Source organism: Orbicella franksi, chromosome 12 (assembly GCF_964199315.1).
Source record: "Orbicella franksi chromosome 12, jaOrbFran1.1, whole genome shotgun sequence".
Lineage (NCBI taxonomy): Eukaryota > Metazoa > Cnidaria > Anthozoa > Scleractinia > Merulinidae > Orbicella > Orbicella franksi.
The window spans coordinates 15,938,991-15,958,761 of record NC_138156.1 but is presented as its reverse complement, the minus strand read 5'-3'; the positions used below and the strand labels follow the sequence as shown (position 1 = coordinate 15,958,761).

Below are 19,771 nucleotides of genomic sequence, written 5' to 3'. Positions count from 1 at the left end.
TTGAGCAAAAAGTCCTCTTGGGGGTTCGAAGGGCTATGTGATAGGTGAGTGAGGGAGTTATGCATGTGCGCGTGTCACACTAATCACAGTGTGGGTTGTATCAAAGAACGAATCAAATTGCCTGTTAGAAAATAAGATGGTATCTACATTAATTTGGAGACGTGTCAGATTACTGTAGTTTGTTCAGTCAACCATTTTATGGCTTACTATTTAGCTATCTTACCATGACCGATGTAACATCGCATGTACATCATTCCCAGTTTTCCCCCCCAAAAATTGTCAAATTAACCAAAGCATTACTGTAAACAGCTCCATGAATGCTCCTATCTCCGACGCTTCACAAAAAAATAACTCTTGCATGCCTTGCGTGCCTATGTTGATATTTGTTAATGGTGCCTCGTATGCATGATCCAGCAAGCATATGAATATGATAGGTCGAGTTCATGGCCTTTTTAAATATTTTTTGCGCTGAAAATCACTAAAATATTGAAATCAAGTGGGTGGAAATTGGAAAAGAGTGAGTTGCCATGGGAACAGAATTTTTTATTGCCGTAGGTGTGTTATCTGTAGAACTATTAGCTTACCAAGTTTCAGTAATCTGTGCTGGAAATTGACCAAGATAGCTCTATTTATATGCTTGATATAATTTTGGGTTGAGTATATGACGTCATCGGTTATCTTATTTGCATATTTTACACATTTTTCAAACTTTAATATCTCCGGAACGAATGCAGATATTTGCAAACGGTAAACGGCGTTTTTATTCTTTCATGCCATTCTATGTGATACACCAAAAAAATCAAGGGGTAAAAATTTGATCATAGTGGCACTTTAAATACTATTTCCACGTTGAATGCAGCAACTTTTTCAAGGGTAACCCTCATTCAATTCTGGTAGGAAAATTTCCGACATACCTTTTCTGTTTACTTTCGAGGAAATACCTAGTGGTTTTCAACAGTGTAAAACTTAGCTGTTTCCGAAGATACAGAATTTTTTTGGTCAACCGAGTGAACGATGGAAGCCAGTTTCATACTGATAGTGTTGAACTGTGCATAAACAAACGTTTAATTCATTCAAAATTGTTTACTCTACTTCCTTGACATTGCACTTCGATTTGTACGTGGATGACAACGAGTAATTTAATGGTTTCTTGGAGAGAAAAGTTAATCAAATCAATAAAAACAAAAACAAAAATGGTACGACAATGTTTTGCCTGACGAAACGATTTCGTATAGGGCTGTAAAAATTCCAGAACGAGTTAATAACAAAAATTAATAAAACAAATTTTTAGACAGGAAAAATCCATCAGTACAAATTGTACTGTTACTTCTCTGGTACAGCAAAAAAAATTATTCGGTCATAGTTAGGTTGATACCTTTTTGTACTTTTTCTTGATTTCTTCCAGTGTGTCTTGTTTTATTTGAAGGCCGGTACTTGGTCTGTACACACTAAAAACATTCTTCTTCTTACTTCGCGATTGAGAAATAACCAAGATAGCAGTTGTCTTGTTATTTCGTGTCTAAATACAAACAAAGGACACGTAAATAGCATAAAAAAGGTGGGTGAACTTTTTACACAGTATCCAGTCATTTATCTATCATTCGTCGATCGTTCGGTCGTTCGGTCGTTCGGTTAGTTGAGGAGTAGCGGAAGGAACAACAGCAAAAAAAGATGGCTGAAAAAAGACGACAGTAGGTCGGAGAGATACATTGTTGTCCAAAACCGTTCGCTTTTTTTCCATTTGCTGTTTTATGCGCAGCTCAACAAGCAACAAAACACCTAGACCAGGCTACCTTTCTGTCTGCCAACTACAAGAGCCATACAAACAAAACAGTGAAACTCTCCTAGAAAGCAGTATGAGTGTGGTTCTTGTAGGTGTCCACATTAAAAGAGTTCAGTTCCAGAGAAACAAGTCAAATTTAGCTGGGATGGTGGACTGTAGTGAGACTGGACTGTTGTTGTAAAGTCTTAACCAATCTGGGTCATCTTACAGCACTACAATACTTCATTACTCAAAACTTAAATCCATGAAAATTTGAAATGAATCAACATAAATAAATACAACTGAACAAACAAAGATCATAAATAAACGAAAACCTGGAGTGGTAAAGAACGTGTTGATGACTCACTTGGTGGGAGAGGTAATAACCGTCATCAGGATGTGTGTGGCTTCTCCTCAATTGTAATGACTCATCCCATGACATTCCACGTTCCACACTTACCTGATCATGAAACAACACAATTACTGAATAGGCATACACATCCCACACTAGTTAACACATAGTAGTTGTATTTTTTTTCAATTTCACAGAGTTTGCACTTATATTTCTCTGCACTAAAATAAGTGACGATATTGCATTGACGTCAATCCCAAACAAACATTCAAACACTGCTGTTACACTGCGACAAACAAGCAAGATAAACCTGATAAAAATGTCAAAATACATCGTGTAACTCAGGCTGACAAATGTGTTGCAAATAGTTCGAGTATAGTAGTTGCTGACCGTGTGAAGTTCTGTAGTAGCTGTACCGAATGTTGAATTGCCCACGAAAGTTTGAACACTGAGATTATTCACTGCTTCACCATTAGCTCCGAGATCTGAAACAAATCAACAGAGTAAATTCTGTTAGTTAAGATTAGTTCTATTCGCCGAAATAACAAGTGAGATTTAAAAATCTGTTCTATTTATTCTATTTCGTAGCTCAAGCTTTGAATTTCAAATTAGTTTTTTTGTATTTAGGGTTTGACTGAGGCCAAGTACGTGCATAGATTTGGAATACAATCATTGCCTCTGCATTCAGTGTCCTTGTCTTACCCAGAATTCCCTCATCCCAGCCTCCACTCCTCTTGGCTTGTTGTACCACAACTGACAGCGTTTTCGTGAAGTACGCAAACAAACGATTTTGAAGTTCCACTTCAATTCCAAGAATTCGATTCAGAAACCGTGATATGTTGGTATAATCTGAAAAAGGGAGATCAACATAACCCATCAGTGCTTTTTGGGTTGAGTCTTCGCCGTCACAAATCCTGAATTTGCCAACATTGCTGAAATAACTGTAGTAATTCGGAACAATAGCAGGTTCAGAAATATCTCAAAAAATGACAGGGGAGTCAATAATCAAAGTGGCTTTTGAAATAAAAGTTTAAAATTCCAGTAATTATTTTTAAGTTTAGAGTAACACTCCACCTTACCTTTATCTAAAATGGACAAGCCACTCTTGTCATCTTTGACAACAAGACCAACACCGATCAGTGCTGAGCGCACATCTGTTAAAATAACAGAGACAAAGTAAGGACCATCACAAAACTAGCAGGCAACAGTCTTTATCGTTTGATGCAGTTTTTGCTTCCTTTTCATTGGCCGAGAGCACACCACGTGACTTGCAAAAAACTTCCTACGAATAATGGTCTGCCCTATGTGAAGTACGGTCTAAATTGTGTTTTGTTGCAAATAATATTCTGCTCATGAGTAATTGTAACCAGATTGCAGATGGCTTCCCTGAATTGTCAGAGAGTGATTTACATATGAAAACAAACTTGGTGATTGAATGATAAAGCAATTATTGAACTGGGTTATCGCAAAATATCGTAATTTGTCAGTGTCTCGCAGACCAAATATTAACATACCTTGAAAAAAGTGTCCTTTGTAGTCTTGTGGTGGTGGAATCAATGGTGAACCTTGACCAGTGACAGCTTTCAAAACAGCCTCTAAAGCAGCTCTACCATACTGATCATGGCAAACACACATGGTCAGTTCCATACATATCCTGTCTGGTAACATGCATTATCATATAAATATCATATAGGTAAAGACATTTTACCTTATTGTCAAAATTGTATCTGCTCAAATCTTGTGATTCTGTGGCTCGTCTGTCTCCATGCGTAAGTGCTCCCTGCAACAATATTTTGTTGACCAAATTCAAAATTGTCCATTTTGATTGCTTTCAAATAAAAAGCGAATTAAGAATAGCATTAGGCCTTAGACAACAGATGCTACTCTACTTCCACTGCTATGAGATGTTTGAAAGCAACATCCACATCATAGGAATCCTTCTGAGACAAAGTTAATGGTCGTCTTGAACCATGTTGGGGAATGATACTGGAAAACAAATTAGCACAGAGGTGGTGATAACGCAACTCCAATGCATGCACAGTACATCTGTTGAAAATAAATGCTTTGCAGAACAGATAGCCATATCTTTCTCCAAAGTAACATCATACGAGTTCCAGCAAAATTGGAAATGTCCTATAAACTGTTTTTAAATGTTTTCCAGCATTTTACCCCTTCATATCTTTAGAAAGTGCAAGCTTACCAAACTCTCAAGTCGCTTGGCTACAATGGAAGCGAAACGTCTCTCTCCCGCCAGTTCAGATATCAGAAACAAGTACTCAGGCGCACTGACTTGATTGGACCGATGAGACCGACCTGTTGTCAGGGAAACCATACGTCACTAACGATAACAGCAAAGACACATTCGTGTGGCAAAACTGGCATCAAAAGGACTGGTTCTTTCATTCAAATTAATTTTGTTTCATAATATATATTTGTTGGATTACTTAGTTGGCTAAAGAGACAGCATTTCCAGGAGGAAGTGAAGGGATCCAAGAAAACTCTTACCAAACTGCTGAATGGCTTTGTCTGCACTCCAAGGTAATTCAAGAGTGATGTGAACACGTCTACGTTGATTCTGAAGTAAAGAACACGGGAAGCATTTCAGACCCTGTCCGCACATTCACATTTTGTATGGGTAATCACCTGATTTCGAGTCCAATTTTGAATACATTAATCACATTATTCAAATGTGTTTTAAAGCACCACCCACAAACAAGGTTAAATCCTATTTTTGCCACACGTGTGGAGCACACACGTGAGATGCAAGACAAACATTGGTTATCGTTCACTCAAACTTGAGTCAAGTAATGCAGTACTCTTCAATTAGAAAAGGATTTCTTACTTCAACAAATACATTGCAAAACGGACGACAGTGAATGAATCATAAACATGCATGGTAAATACCTTGGCTCTTCTGTCCGCCTGCAGGGATATACCCGAGCTTGCAGCTTCTGATATGATGGCAATATTCTGAAAAACACAATTTGAATATCAAGTCATTCACAGCTAATGATAAAAAATAAAGACTCAGTATACATTGTATATTACAGAATCGCATAGCTCTGAGATTTTCTCGCACCCTGATTGGTTACCTCAGCGAGGTATTCAGCGTGGAATTGCGACTCTTGAAAGCGCGTTGAATATTGCAACATTCACACAGACGTAAATGAAACGGGGTTTTCTTTCATTTAAAAAGAAGGCTATGCGATTCAAGGAAAAATCGTAACCTGACTTGTGAATTCCACGTTAAATTTTTAACGATTTTACTTCTCCGTTTACTCCTTAGTTTTTGTTTTGATTGAGAAGATATATATATAACACTCGAGACAGTGTTTCATCGGCTATCCAAACACCTCGAATTTTGTCAACTCTCTTCTCTGTGTTTGGACAACCCGATAAAACACCGTCTCTCGTGTTCGATACAGTACTTTAAACCATAAAATGTCCACCGGGATTCTCTGGAGTTCATTCACACATCAAGAGCAAAAAGATACACTACTCGCCGCTAAAGCTTGCTTAATTATGCTCTAGTCCTTTGAATCTCCTTTACAATATTCCTCCAACAGATGTCATCATTTTTCAACTGAAAGCAGCCAAATTTAGGGTGCGGTCCTTTACGATGTTCCAGATCAGGATTAATGATCCAAGATCACTCAGATCATGGTGCATCAAAGGAACCAATGATAATCCATGCTCTAAGTGACCTTGGATCAGTAATCCTGATCCGGAACATCCCAAAGGAACGCAGCCTTACTTGACACGTTTCAAGGAATAAGCCGAGCTTTCAAGCAAAATTATCCAGTAGTATCACCCTGAATAACAGTTAATATTAAACCATTCAATCAAACTGATGTAAAATACCTTCTCGCCATCCATGAACCGTTTTTTCTCGGCGATATTGAGTAGTTCCAGAGGAACATCTTGTTTACTCCTTGACTGATAGCTGATAGTTCCATCATTATTACTCACAATACGGCCTTTCCTTCCTGTCATCTAATGGGTAGAGAAAACTTTATAGTTCTTCCTCTTCTTATATCAAGTGGTAAATACATATAGAAAGTCATGACATCCAGAATAGACGAGGATGGAGACTATTAATACCACTTCATTATTCTGAATCTGAAAACAAGACAGTGTATCTCTTCGAAATAATTTATAGCAGCCAGACATTGAGTTGCTGAGGAAATCTGTACGCATATGATGACATTAACGTTATAATGTTTTTAAAGACACAAAACTCATTGTAAATGAACTGAGCCTGAAGCAGCAGTTGGTTGTACTGCTTGTTTAATGCCACCAAACGTATTGTTTCCAAACATCAACCACGAAACTATTTATTTGACATGAAAAGTCCTGTGTATCTGGATGTATGAAACAGCAAACACGGACATTTTTCAATAGCTGGGAAAACATCATCATGATACATTGTATGTAAAAATTACTTAGGCTTCAGCACACATCTTCTCAAAATAAACCCCCGAATCACGAGACACAGAGTTTTAGTGAAACAATTACTTTGAAAATAACCGCATCTTTTCTCCAGTGACGCTCGGCCAAAGTTACAATATCTTGGTCTGCTGCTGTGACCATTACATTTACCTTATTGTTGCTAATTTTTGTGCCAATAATTTTCACGATTTTCGTTATTGCAAAAACATTGCGATTATTTAAGACCTGCAAAAAGGTGAGTAGGTAATCTTAAAATTAATGAACTTGAATGAACAACCGTGCTATAAAACCCATTCATTAGCCCTTTGTTCAAGCTCTCTAAACTGAAATATGCATATGATAATTTTAAAATCTGTAGCGCCGATTCCAAGATTACCCCTTTGCTTTAACGAATCAGTATTCGGAAAGTTCTCGCAAAATTAAGCTCCTCTTAAATTAATATTATTTTCTGCCAAAACGTAAAATTGAAGTTCCTCCAAAATTGTCTATCAATAAGATAAGTACCTTAAATTACCATCCTTTATTTCTATTGACAAGAGCAATGCACGAGTTTATTACAATAAACACTTCATAAGCGTTGTGTGTATCGTGAATGTAGCACGTCAATCCGCCTGCATCAAATGGATGTCAAGTGTTCAAACATCACTTTGTGATGAGGATCGCGTAAATCCAGCTTTCTTCAAGGTTTCTTGTCAAAAATGGATGACCAATTGTCATTTAGAGTGAAACCTAGAGGAATGACATGATCGGTAATGTGGTGCTCGCTTTCACTCTAATGTGAACACACAGAATATATATAACTCATGTAAGTTTATATGCTTACCTCGGCAACATAGTCTGGTCCTCCAAGGTCATCTATTAGTTCATCTAAAGTGTTTGGAGGTAAAACTCGAGACAGGATTTCCAGCTTATCTAGCAATTCTTTTTTCATTGTTCTGCACACTTCAGCAGCAGAGTTAGCAGGCATTGCTGGGCTGCTTGATGACGACATTAAACTTGAAAAGGCTGGAGCACTTGCTGAGTGGTGAAGACTTCTTTGGCATCCTGTAGATAAACAAACTTTTTTCACAAAATTTCTTAACATAATAGCGGAACTCCATAACTATAGGAACAGAACCACATCCATACATAGAAATAGACCACCATGCAACTCTTTCTTGATGGTCAACATGACTAGCGGCACGGTTGCGGGCGCGTGCGCCCTACGACGACGTCGTGCAACATAAAGGCCATACTCCAGTATCCGCTGACCAGTATCACGTGACCACATCGCAGGTTTAGGTTCAGAACTCATCGAGGTCATGTGTTTTATTGAAGGTGACTGCTGGCCAAGTACTGGTTTTCGATTGGATCGCACCCTCAGCCAGGTTAATTTGTTGTAATCGGGAGCTCCGCTCTTAAGCTCGGCTAAATCTAAATTTCTCTACACGTTTCGTTCAGTTGGGAAGGGTTTCAGTACCACTTTATATTTTCAACAACTTCAAGACTGAAGACTTTCTTGATATGCTTTAATTTTCCTTTTTCCCTTTTAGTTTTAACTATTAATTCAGTGGGGTCACTGAGGTTATTCTCGTACAAGTATCTGAAGCGTAAGAAAACGTTACATGGCGGGCTAAAGAGCTAGTTTGAAAACCATTCAGTTCATATCGATGGTTGATTTTATCTCCAAGGACTGGTATTCAAATGACGCCATCATTATGCAGCAGTAACTGTTTAACAACCTACTATTGCTGGTTAATGCACAAGAGCTGTAAACTGTAACTAGCCAACAATGACAATTTATTGTAGTGTTTGTAGTTAATAGTAGTGATTCGTGCTCTGTTGTTACCAATTAAACAAGTTGCCTGTTTGCCCAAGTGCTTTGTAAGTTCTCGTCTCCCTCATTTCAACACCTTTTGCATGGGTTTTGTTTGTTTTCACCGATCAAAATGTAAGAAGTGAGGGGTACCATCACCACAACCACGTGATCCAGTAGGAAACCTAACAAAGTCGGAAAAATCTCGACTCCAGCTATACATGCATGTAGGTGTTGTGGCTCAATGACTCGTGTGTAGGATTATGGATCAAGTGGCTGTCTATCTCCATACATAAGTACAAAATGGGTTCTGGAAATTTTGAAGGACTCCTAACAGAATGCCATGAAGGGGGTAACCAGCAGTTGCGGACAATCGTCCCTTTCATGGGGAACAGAATAGCATCATTTCTTGTTGCTTCATGTTACAGAAACCAGAGTTAAGAGCTAGCACTAATTACATGTCTGGCTCCTCCAAGTATTCCTAACTGGGAACAGACTCACAAGGTTATACAGAACTGAACTCCCACAAATGAGTTGTTCTTATCAAACTGAACCCATCAGAAAGTCAAAGTAAAGATTTCAAACGGTAAATGAGCTACTATACGTCACATGGTAAATGAGCTACTATACGTCACACGGTAAAGGAGCTACTATACGTCACACGGTAAAGGAGCTACTATACGTCACACGGTAAAGGAGCTACTATACGTCACACGGTAAAGGAGCTACTATACGTCACACGGTAAAGGAGCTACTATACGTCACACGGTAAAGGAGCTACTATACGTCACACGGTAAAGGAGCTACTATACGTCACACGGTAAAGGAGCTACTATACGTCACACGGTAAAGGAGCTACTATACGTCACACGGTAAAGGAGCTACTATACGTCACACGGTAAAGGAGCTACTATACGTCACACGGTAAAGGAGCTACTATACGTCACACGGTAAAGGAGCTACTATACGTCACACGGTAAAGGAGCTACTATACGTCACACGGTAAAGGAGCTACTATACGTCACACGGTAAAGGAGCTACTATACGTCACACGGTAAAGGAGCTAATATACGTCACACGGTAAATGAGCTACTATACGTCACACGGTAAATGAGCTACTATACGTCACACGGTAAAGGAGCTACTATACGTCACACGGTAAATGAGCTACTATACGTCACAGTCTGCGCATGTTCAATAGTTTAGCCTAAAGTTTTCAAGTTCGTTGTTTGTATCCATGTCAATCTTCTCCATTCTTAACCATCCCTCTTCCTTTATGATTTTTAAATTTTAAATATCTCTTTAGTGTTTTCTGTCTTAGTAAACTATTATTTTCAGGTTTCCTTCAATTTATAGGTGATTTTGTACGAGGCCAAAATTACTCAAAATACCGTGACTATCAGTATAAGCTGCTTACCAAGAGAAGTCAATGAATCCTGTGTTCCCAGGCCATTGAGTTGTTTGGATTTTTTAGTGGGCATGCTCCATGGAAGGCTGCCTATTTTCAGCCCGGCAGCAGCCAGAGCACTGTAGCTTGGGTCAGTTGTTACATTGGGACTTCCTAATGGCGATCTGGTTTTGGAATTTTTCTTGGTCTTGCGATGGAGCCACGGGTCTGAAAAAAGAGGTTAGTCTTTTATTTAGAGGGTACCATGTAAACTAAAATCATCTGGTTTGAACCTAAAAGAGTTAATTAGTGTAACATATTGGCACGTGAGAATTAGCACCTATTGTATATTATATTTTGTGTACGCATATTTAAGTAGGATAGCACATTATGTAAATCTAGAAAGCACACACATCCACGCGGTGTGTATGAACAAGCAGAATAAACCTATTCAACAACACACCACAATTAGCCAGTCATATTTTCATATTTTTTCATTTCTTCGCGGTATATAGTGTTTCTTGTGTCAATTGGATTTGACATCCAGCAAAAGTCTTTAAGTTATATGATTATTTTAAATATTCCAGTCAGAAAAAGACAATGTTAAGTAATTAGAATGGGTCACAAAATTTGGCATTCAGTTCAACTGTCCCTGTATCACACATTCTGTGTACAAAATATTTGAAAGACAAATTGCAGATGTTCACCTTCATCTTCTGATCCTGACATTCCAAAAGGATTGAAGTCATCCTCATCTTCTGCCACTGTACTGTTACCAGAATCTGCTCCCTCATCATTACCACTTGGTTTGTTCAACTTGGACAGCTCGTTCTCTGTGCTATTCTTCTCACTGTCATCAGAGTCGCTGTCAGAACCACTGCTCACTGAATGAAATGAGGCGCACACACTATTAGCACAGCATGCAAACATGTTAGGTTATGCTAGGTCAGGGTAAAGCTGAGTAACAAAACACAAAACCCACACATCATAGCAAAGGCTTTAATCTGATTAAACCTACAGTTATAGATCCTCGCAAGAGCAGTCTTGACTTTCTTGGGTTTTGGAGCCTTGGGAGCTGAAGAATACAAAAACGATAAGCAATTAAACAAATTGAAGAACTTTAAAGTAATCGATGGTATGTATCTATGGTACAGCTGTATTGGTCAAGTTATACACATAGTTCTCTCAGGGCTTTTAAGGCCACAAGGGACTCCTGGTTGTGTTCGCTTTAAGTATGCTAATGTCTGAATTCACACTTGTATCCTCTTCTCAGTGGAAGAACTGTCAGACACTGAGTATATTTCGCCCTGTAGCATGAGCATATTTAGAGAAAGCACTAGAACCAGTAATGAAAATGTGTGACATGCTTGTGCACTAGCTAAGCAGTTGGCTGATCAGAATGATTTGTAAATTGGGCAAAGAAATGTAACATTGATGCAGAACTATAATTAAGAATCTTATGAGCTGTAGCCTTGTCAAAGGCTCAATACGAGTATTGTAGCATCACCACATTATGGCCATACAGTCATCACAGACAGTGGTGAGCTGAAGTGCTTTTAAAATTATTGTTGAAAAATAACTCAATGCAGATGTTATCTATCCAGCCAGAGAGCAGTTCCCCCTGCCCTTCTTCCCCAATTTGCACCTGTTACACAGGCTAGCTATTTTATAGAACAACTTTACTTATCTTTTTAAATTTTACTTTCTACAAGGCCACACAAGCTTGTAGCTTTAACTCTCACCGTTTGTAAATAAAGTTTATTGTATTGTATTGTAGCTGGGAAGAACAACTGACTGACCTTGCTGTCTCCTCTTTTTGGGGGTACCCGGTCTTGAAGCAGGAGATGATCTGCCAAGTATTTTGTCTCTGGAATCATTATTAGCAGCAAATAGATCAGCAACCTTTCTTCTGTCTGTCACTGGGAACTGCTTTTCAATTAAAGCTTGTAACACACCCCTGGAACAGAATGAATGTACAGCAGGTTCAATACAATGCACATCATATTAGATGTTCTTGTGTGTCGTATCGCTGTATATTTTTATGAGTTGTGCCGTATTTTGATGAGCCTGAAGGGCATACAGTAATGCCGCAAATTAAAACATCTAATAAGAGATTTATTATCCAACTGCCATAGTCAATAAATTTTTCATCGAAAGAGGGAGAGTGTGACAGACACAGTTTTGCATGATGCACACTGACCTGCCAAGCAGGTTTTCTACAGTACAAATAACTGGCTACACAATATCACTATACATTTGTACTCTTTTTGAGAGTGATTTTTGGGAGTTACTTAATCTTTACATGCTGATGAACTTACTTAGCAGTGGAAACAAAGTCAGTTAATTCTCCCCCTGCTTCTTCAAGCTGCTCCAGTGTTCTAGCTTCTCCTGTTGACTGCAGACCTACAATAATACACTAACAAAGAAATGCAGTATTTGAAACGTCTGTTGAGCTAAAAAGTATCTAAATTATATCAGGGAAGGATCTTTTTAAGTTTTATCTTTGAAGTCTGGAAACTAAGAAGATCATGAAAAATAGATGTGCAAGCAGTATAATGTGTTGCCTGTGTATATTACTGGGTTGGAAACTAAATTTTGACAGCAATCACCATTCGGGTCAGTGACTCTCAAATTCTACTCATGGATCCGGTGTAATTTTTACTCATCCAGAAAGATGCCTCCCCACCCAAAACAAATCTCTGCAAGTTCCAAAGCTCTCTTCTCTTGAATGGGGGCATTAGTTTATTTTTTGTGGTAGCTTTTGAAATTGCTGAATTTTTGAGTTGCGACCTACTATTTGTTTTTGCTGTGTTTCAACCTCCAAGCAGCTAGCTGGATTGAAAAGCTACATGTATCAGTGGGAGGGTCACCACAATGGCAATGACTGCCAAAAACAAGTTTAGGTTAGCCATACTGTGCTTCCAGCTGGTCAAATATTTGAGAACTATAACTCTTGAAATATATGGTTACCTGTGGCAAAATGATGTACCCAGCTACCTAATACTGCCCTTTATTTTTACCCTAAGAGCACTTTCTTGCTCTGATAGTGGAGGGGGGGGGGGGTGGGGGGGGGGATTTCTATCCTTCAGGTATACAAGAAATATCCACAGGAAAGGCTGGTGAGGTGGGAAGTGGGCTCCTTAACAAGACTAGTTTTTGTCCAAGAACCCCTCCCTCGCTAAAAATCAAGCCTGGAAGCCTACAAGCCAGGGTGGGCTCCTTACTTCTGAAACAAGGAGCCTGAAGGGCTTCTTAAACATAATGTCGGCAACAGCTTTGTTGACCCAATATCTTCCCATGTTTTCAGCAGCCGTCAGATGAAAGAATTTGCTGGGTTCAATTCAAAAATAAAAACTGTTTTCCCTGTGGATCAACAGTCCCTTTCTAATGTACTTGCAGCCCAAAAACACAACAACGACCATAAAAATAACATAGATAATCTTGAAAATGACCTGAAAATAATTTGGTGTCCCATTCAACAGATGAGAGATCCAGTATTTTTTTTTTTTAATTTTACCTGAGTGTTCACTTGCAATAAGACAGTTGTTTATCCTTTTGTTTTTAATTTTGCCTTTCCATAGCAGCTTTTTCTTTGTTTACAATTCAAGTTGTGAATAACGGTGTACTAAACATTATTATTAACAATTAGTGGAGAGAAGAGTTTATTTGATCCCAACAAAGTACATTATTTTAATTATGAAACTAAAAAAAAAAACACTTACTTTTCCATTATCAATGGCATCTTTAGCAATACTAACAACACTGCTCACTTTAGATGCAATGCACAAGTATTTGAAAAATCTCTGCAATAGAAGTCAGAGAATGCCCACTTAGTTCCCACCACTTAAATTACCTGCATGTTATGCTCTCTTTATATATACATGTATCATTGTTAAGAATGGCCATTTGCAAAACAGCTAATATTATCTAGCCTTATAAAACATTCTAAACTTAACAATAAAAACCTACAGCAACTTATTATAGAAACCAAAACTTTCTGTATATTCAGTTGATTATTTTTCCTTTGCTGTCATTTTCTCTATCAAAGATCTAATAAGCAGGGCTGACACCTTGACAATGGTTTTTTTGCTGTTATCAGTAGGTCTTAAACATAGACCTGCAAACTGCAGATAATACTGGTCTACATGTCACCACAAAATGTACAATGTAGGTACTCATGTGATGAACGCAATAGAACTGAACCGTGTGATCTGTGAACCGTGGCTAAACCAAATCACAGGCAGAATACGATTCTGTGGCATGCACTTACTGATGCTATTGTAATTGAGTTACTAGTATGGAGACATGTACTAACCCAATACCTTTTCTCCATGTATAACTAGTAAATACTTACTTGATGAGCAGACCAAAACTGACCCCATATGGTCTTCCTCACTCTACCATCAGCCTCCATTAAATCTGCAGCTTTCTCAAACTTCTCTCTAGCTTCTCTCCACTATTAGTTTTAAGAGAATGAAAGCAGCAGTTTGGAATTTGAAAATTTGGAAAAATCTTCCAATCCATGTCAAAGAACTTCCAGTATTCATTTTTTCAACAAATACAACTAGCCAAATAATAATTCTTTACCATACATGTACTTTAGAGTTACACCCAAATAGAGAATAATGTAACAAAACTATTTTTATATTATTTTATTATGGTTACCGTAATAGTAAAATACTCTTTGTAAAAATCTACCAAATCATTTGAAAAGTGGCTAAAGAACAAAGAACCATACAACAAATGTTGTAGAAAATAAATAAAAAATTGTTAAATTGTTGCTATCAAACATTTTGGACAATGAACAGTTGACTTGTGCTCACTTGACTTGTGTTCACTTATGCTCAGATTTTCCAGTTGACAAGGCAAAGAATCATAAAGTCAGAGCTAAAATATCCCCAAGCTGCACTTAACATAATAACAGGAAACAAGGGGATTTCACTTACAAGTTTGACTGATTCATCATACATGTCAGTGAAGTCTTTACTCAGAGGCAATTCTTTGATGTCAAATGTCACTCCAGCAAAGCTAAGTTGACGTGTCATGTACATGCCACGGAGCTGACCAAAATCAATAAAAATTTACTTGAAAAGTAAAGGTAAAATTAACTTCTATCACAAACCATCTTAGAAATTTGTTTAAATACTGTTTAAATAGCAACCAAAAAATCACATCCAGATCAGGAATATCTCAGTTGGCTCATGTACAGTTAGTATTATTACATCTATGCTGGGCACGTTTACTTAGGGATGGACTATTAATTTTTTTAAGAGGGGTGTGGGCAATTTTTTGAGGCATTGAATTTTTCCTTTAGGTTGTGCATGATTTTTTTTTTGCTGGCACTCACTTGTGCAAGAATTTTTCTATCCTCAAAAATAGGGCCTGGATAGTAGAAAGGGCTTACTTGATTCTTTTTTCCCATGGCTCCCCTTGCACGGTTGTTTTTTCAGCAGTTTTTGTTGTGCAGGAATTTTGTTTGAAAATTGCCCATCCCCTTGTTGTCAGTAATACTAGATATATGCACTATGTGTAAGCCACTCAGAATAATTAAGCTTTCACTGCGTGCAGAATGTGTGAACTGCTAGGAATATTTAAGCCAGTAATTATTATTCACTTTCAGTAGAGCTTAAATTAATGTCATTTGATTTATATGCAGTTTTGTGTCAGTCACTCTGCACTTGGAAAATAAAGATAATGGTCCGTTCCTAACTAAAGGTGGTTCATGAACCTACCACATCCTTTTCGTCTTATGCTCACTATGGTTATTGGGAGAATTCTAGTAGTACACTACTACAAATATTGCAATCTGATTGGCTGAGCTATTGCACACTATCACCCATTACTGTGCAATGACATTGGAGAGAAAAAATGGAGAGGTTTTTCTTTTTTCAAATTTAGACAGAACATGAAGAAATATTACTGGATAATTATATTCCATAGAAGACTAAAATAAGACATTAGCAGCTCATAGACTATTTGAAAACTCAAAATTGTTCTACAAAATGCATGAGCATGTGTACAAAACTGCAAATTTCAAATGACAGTTCAGAATGCATACCTATGCTAAATTGTCAAGTTTAATATTACATAGAGAAATAAATGGAAATTGTAGTAATAGTTCATTTTACACTCAGCCTCATCAACTATCATCCCATAGAAATCTAATAATAATTATTGTTGTTTTTCATTACATTGAGTGTGAGTAATCATGAGCATGAGTGTTTAGAAAATAGTGAAGGTTAAAGCTATGTTTAGAAGTCTAGCAGTGAACTTCAGTTTCCTCAATACTATTATTTTGAAAATGTTCTACAAACTAATGTACAAAAATATTATAAAAATGAAAATATCACCTTCATGTCCATGGCTACAATTTCCATTGCCCCAACTCCTCTAGAGACGAAAGCAAAAATTATTACAATGATGTACTATTTGTATTTACAAACACTAACAATGATAATGTTCACAACAACAGTTACACAAGCAATAAAGCAGCAGTCATTAAGGAGCTCAACGTTTGTTGTCAAATAACTACAGCTTAGCTTATTTTGTGCAGTAAACAAAGCAATCCTGTAGACTAATGTAATGTAGATCTAATTGTAAAACTGTCTTTAATACTACTAACTCCATATTGAAAACACTAAGTGCAGAAACCTGCAAACAAAATTAATTGTGGCGAGTTAATCTTTCCTCTACAAACAACACCTGTTTGATCATATAATTTCACATTCAGCAGGACATATGACCATGTTAATCAAGCACGCTAATGTCAACAAAGCTCCCTACAAAGGCTAAACAAGTTTTATCTTGAGATCGCAAGGATGGAAATAGATAAAAGATTACACTAAGGAGATCCCAAATTTCTGCATTACAGAAAATGCTGAAGATGAAGTGTTTGCCTGCAGTGGTTCATGGTTGACTTTGGTCCTTTAAGTCACTAACATGTAGGTAAACTGTTGACTAGCATTACAGTAAGTTCACTTGTGACCAAAAAGGTAATGACTAAGAAGTGCAAATGTGATAATGGAGTTGAAGTCTTAACTAATACTGAAACAGTGGTTTACCTTCTTTCAACAGCTTGAATGAAATCACTAAACTCTCTAAAAGGTGTTCCTGGTCCCCATATTCCAAGTCGAGACATATAGGCCATGTTCTTAGGCTCAGAAGCACCTATATGTCACAAATGAACTGTTAGAACTAGCATTAGTTTGTCTTGTAAAATTACCAGACTGGTGATATGACACATGCATTAACTTTATTATTTCCATTTTTTAGGCTTGCTCCAAGGGTTTTGGTAGCTAAATCAGTTTGCTGTGATTGTAAAACAACTAGCAGTACCATTACTTCCTCTGGAATAGCAGTTCAGCATTGTATCCCCTTAGGATTTCATCAAGTTTTATGACAATATTGTAACAGCTGCCTCAACAAACCTGCTTATACATCCACATACAGATGGAGAGAGACATTGTTACTGTTGTCTTGCCTAAAAGGTGACTCCAAGGATGTACGTCTAATCCCAAGTATATAGCCAATTGAGTGTATAGCCAATTTATATTCTCAGCTCATTCTCCTGGTTACAAGGCCATGCAATGGGGTTCTGGAAAAGGTCTACCAGATTTCAACTCCACAGTATACATGTAAGCCCCACAAAAACAGATGTTACAAAAGACATGATACTTCAAATCAGCCTAGAAAGAATAACAAGACCCAGCTGGCCAGCCTGAATTGAGTTGACAAAGACAGTATGGATATTCCCATGGTCCACACTAAAAGCAGTTTTAACTTTAAACTTTATCCAAATTTTGTAATATATGGCAATGCTCTTCCTACCTGTTGCACTACAATAAATTACCCTAGCCTTGGGTAGTTTCTTCTGAAGGTCTAAGACGGTTAGTCCAGTCTTGGTGGGCTTTGAAGAACCACTTGGAACTAAGTTTTTGGCCTTGTGGCACTCATCTAACACTATCTGATGCAAAAATCAAGGGAACTGTATAGCAAACTATTTCATCTACAACATGTCTGTGGCTTCAATACATAAGATGCAAGCAGCCTGCTCTGCAGACATAACAGTCATGTAGTTCCAAAATAACTTATTTTATTTTATCTCAGCTCATGAGCAGGCGGAATTCAACAAACCCCACAATCTAATTGGTTCCGAGAGGGGGCAGAATTTTCCCATCCGGCCTGCCACAGCTGGCAGAAACAGTCATGTTGATCTATTTTGGTGAACGAAGTAGTGGTAATCGTCAATCTTTTACCCTTCTTATACTTCCTTTGACAATTAATCAACGCAAGTTTATTCCTATTCACCTTTAAATGGCAAGGAAAGTCACTGTAAAAAAATTCAATTGAGTTTTTTGAAGTTGTTAAAGTTTATTCGGCTGTTTGTGGCTCAGCGTTGTAATGGCGTGTAATCCTGTGTTTCTCTCTCTGTACAATTTTAAGTAAAAAATGAGTCAATTTCAATCAAGTTTACCTCTCTGATCATTGCTGTATTTGAGAGAATTTCTGTTGAATACACTCAGTGAATTTCCTTGCTTTCTGCTATTCTGATTTCAAGTGATTTTCAACAACTGACAGAGATTGTTTTTGTAGTACAACTTCAAACTTTGCACAAAATTTCACACTGAAAAAACACTTTTGCAGGGCTTAACTGCTGAACTGGTGAAATAAATCTGTTCTTTAATATATCTTTCTTTTTTATTGTCTAGTATCTGAGTTACTCACTCAGTGTAAAGATTATTTTATGAATGGTTTGTAGATGGCTGGCTTAGGGTCAGTCCTTATAGTGAAAAACTGTGACCTTGGGCTTGAAAATGCTGCCCTAGGCCTGCGGACGTGGGCAGACCGGTCACAGTTTTTCACTATACGGACCTCCCAGCTGGCCAATAACATATACTGATTTCATTCAATTTGAGAATAGAAAATGTTTTAAAAAAAATTAATATCCATGATAGCTGAACATTAAGCAGCACCAAATAAAATCCAGCCACATTGACAACCCCACAAGGCTGATTTATTGTGCTTTTAGTGGCCTACAGTTGTTGAGTTTACCGCTTTTATCCAAGGCTAAGCAAATTAACTTGTATTTTTGAGTACTGAAAGAGTTACTCAACACCTAGCAGGAAAAAGAAGTTTTATTTACCATGAAAACAGTCAAAGTTTGTTAACAATGACAGCTTTCCTCCTAGGTAGACAGTCTTTTGACTTACAAGGTACTCTTTCTGCCTAAATTAATATTCCAGTTCAGTGGGTACAACAGGCTAGTTACAACAGGCTAGTTTCTTTGGAGATACACTAATTATGCCGCCTTGCAGCTCCTCGTCCACCGCCCACCCTCCCATGCCCTCACTGCCCTTGCAAATCCTATGCAAGGATTGGCCTGCTAAGCCACCTCCGAGGCCATCAAAGCAAGAGGAGACCATACTGTTAGAAGAGATTGATGCTTGGACATGAGCCAACGGCGATGACAACACTAATTATGGTATATACCAGGTCATAATGTCCAGCTTAATCACAACAATTTCATAACATTACAATATGGTCATGTACTAAAGGATACAACACCATCAAAGTCAGAACCACACCACCTCAGTAGCTGGCTCAATCTTGTGCTGTACTTGCCAGAGTTTTGACTCTCTCCAATTAGTGATGAGTATGTAGCAAATATCACACCCTTCTTCACTCCACCATTTACTTTGGATGAAAATTTGGCATCATATTTGAACTTATATGAAAATGAATAAGAAATAATAGATATTAATAAAAGACTACATAAACTGAGTTACAGACTTTCTATCCTTTGTTTATGTGGTCATACAACTAGGTACCCATGTGAGGTTATTTCAGTATCTTCAGTATTAAACTGCTCTAAAATGAAAGAAGAATTCTGATTGGTTCCCTGGGCCACCAGAGCTTTTTTCTTCTTTTGAGGGTGGCGACCAATCCGACAAAAGAGAATTGAGCAAATTACATTTTGGCAAGTTCCACAAGCAGTAACTGATTCTTCTGTCTCCAATAAGTTGTATG

At 37.7% G+C, this 19,771-nt stretch overlaps 1 protein-coding gene across 1 annotated transcript in view; it reads right to left on the bottom strand.

Moving 5' to 3' along the window:
- LOC145462364 (protein strawberry notch homolog 1-like) overlaps positions 1-19,771 on the bottom strand; it is a 39,797-nt gene that overhangs the window by 4,458 nt on the left and 15,568 nt on the right. The window contains exons 10-33 of the mRNA XM_081445869.1: positions 19,305-19,469; positions 17,573-17,708; positions 16,807-16,912; positions 16,096-16,135; positions 14,692-14,805; positions 14,100-14,201; positions 13,468-13,548; positions 12,064-12,161; positions 11,545-11,702; positions 10,764-10,820; positions 10,453-10,629; positions 9,776-9,973; positions 7,387-7,607; positions 5,976-6,107; positions 5,019-5,084; positions 4,620-4,689; positions 4,315-4,427; positions 3,823-3,894; positions 3,629-3,728; positions 3,194-3,268; positions 2,817-2,963; positions 2,505-2,599; positions 2,130-2,222; positions 1,376-1,519 (exon numbers count right to left, since the gene is read on the bottom strand). Of these exons, the coding sequence (XP_081301995.1) occupies positions 1,376-1,519; positions 2,130-2,222; positions 2,505-2,599; positions 2,817-2,963; positions 3,194-3,268; positions 3,629-3,728; positions 3,823-3,894; positions 4,315-4,427; positions 4,620-4,689; positions 5,019-5,084; positions 5,976-6,107; positions 7,387-7,607; positions 9,776-9,973; positions 10,453-10,629; positions 10,764-10,820; positions 11,545-11,702; positions 12,064-12,161; positions 13,468-13,548; positions 14,100-14,201; positions 14,692-14,805; positions 16,096-16,135; positions 16,807-16,912; positions 17,573-17,708; positions 19,305-19,469 (2,760 nt within the window). The remainder of the gene's footprint in view (positions 1-1,375; positions 1,520-2,129; positions 2,223-2,504; positions 2,600-2,816; positions 2,964-3,193; positions 3,269-3,628; positions 3,729-3,822; positions 3,895-4,314; positions 4,428-4,619; positions 4,690-5,018; positions 5,085-5,975; positions 6,108-7,386; positions 7,608-9,775; positions 9,974-10,452; positions 10,630-10,763; positions 10,821-11,544; positions 11,703-12,063; positions 12,162-13,467; positions 13,549-14,099; positions 14,202-14,691; positions 14,806-16,095; positions 16,136-16,806; positions 16,913-17,572; positions 17,709-19,304; positions 19,470-19,771) is intronic.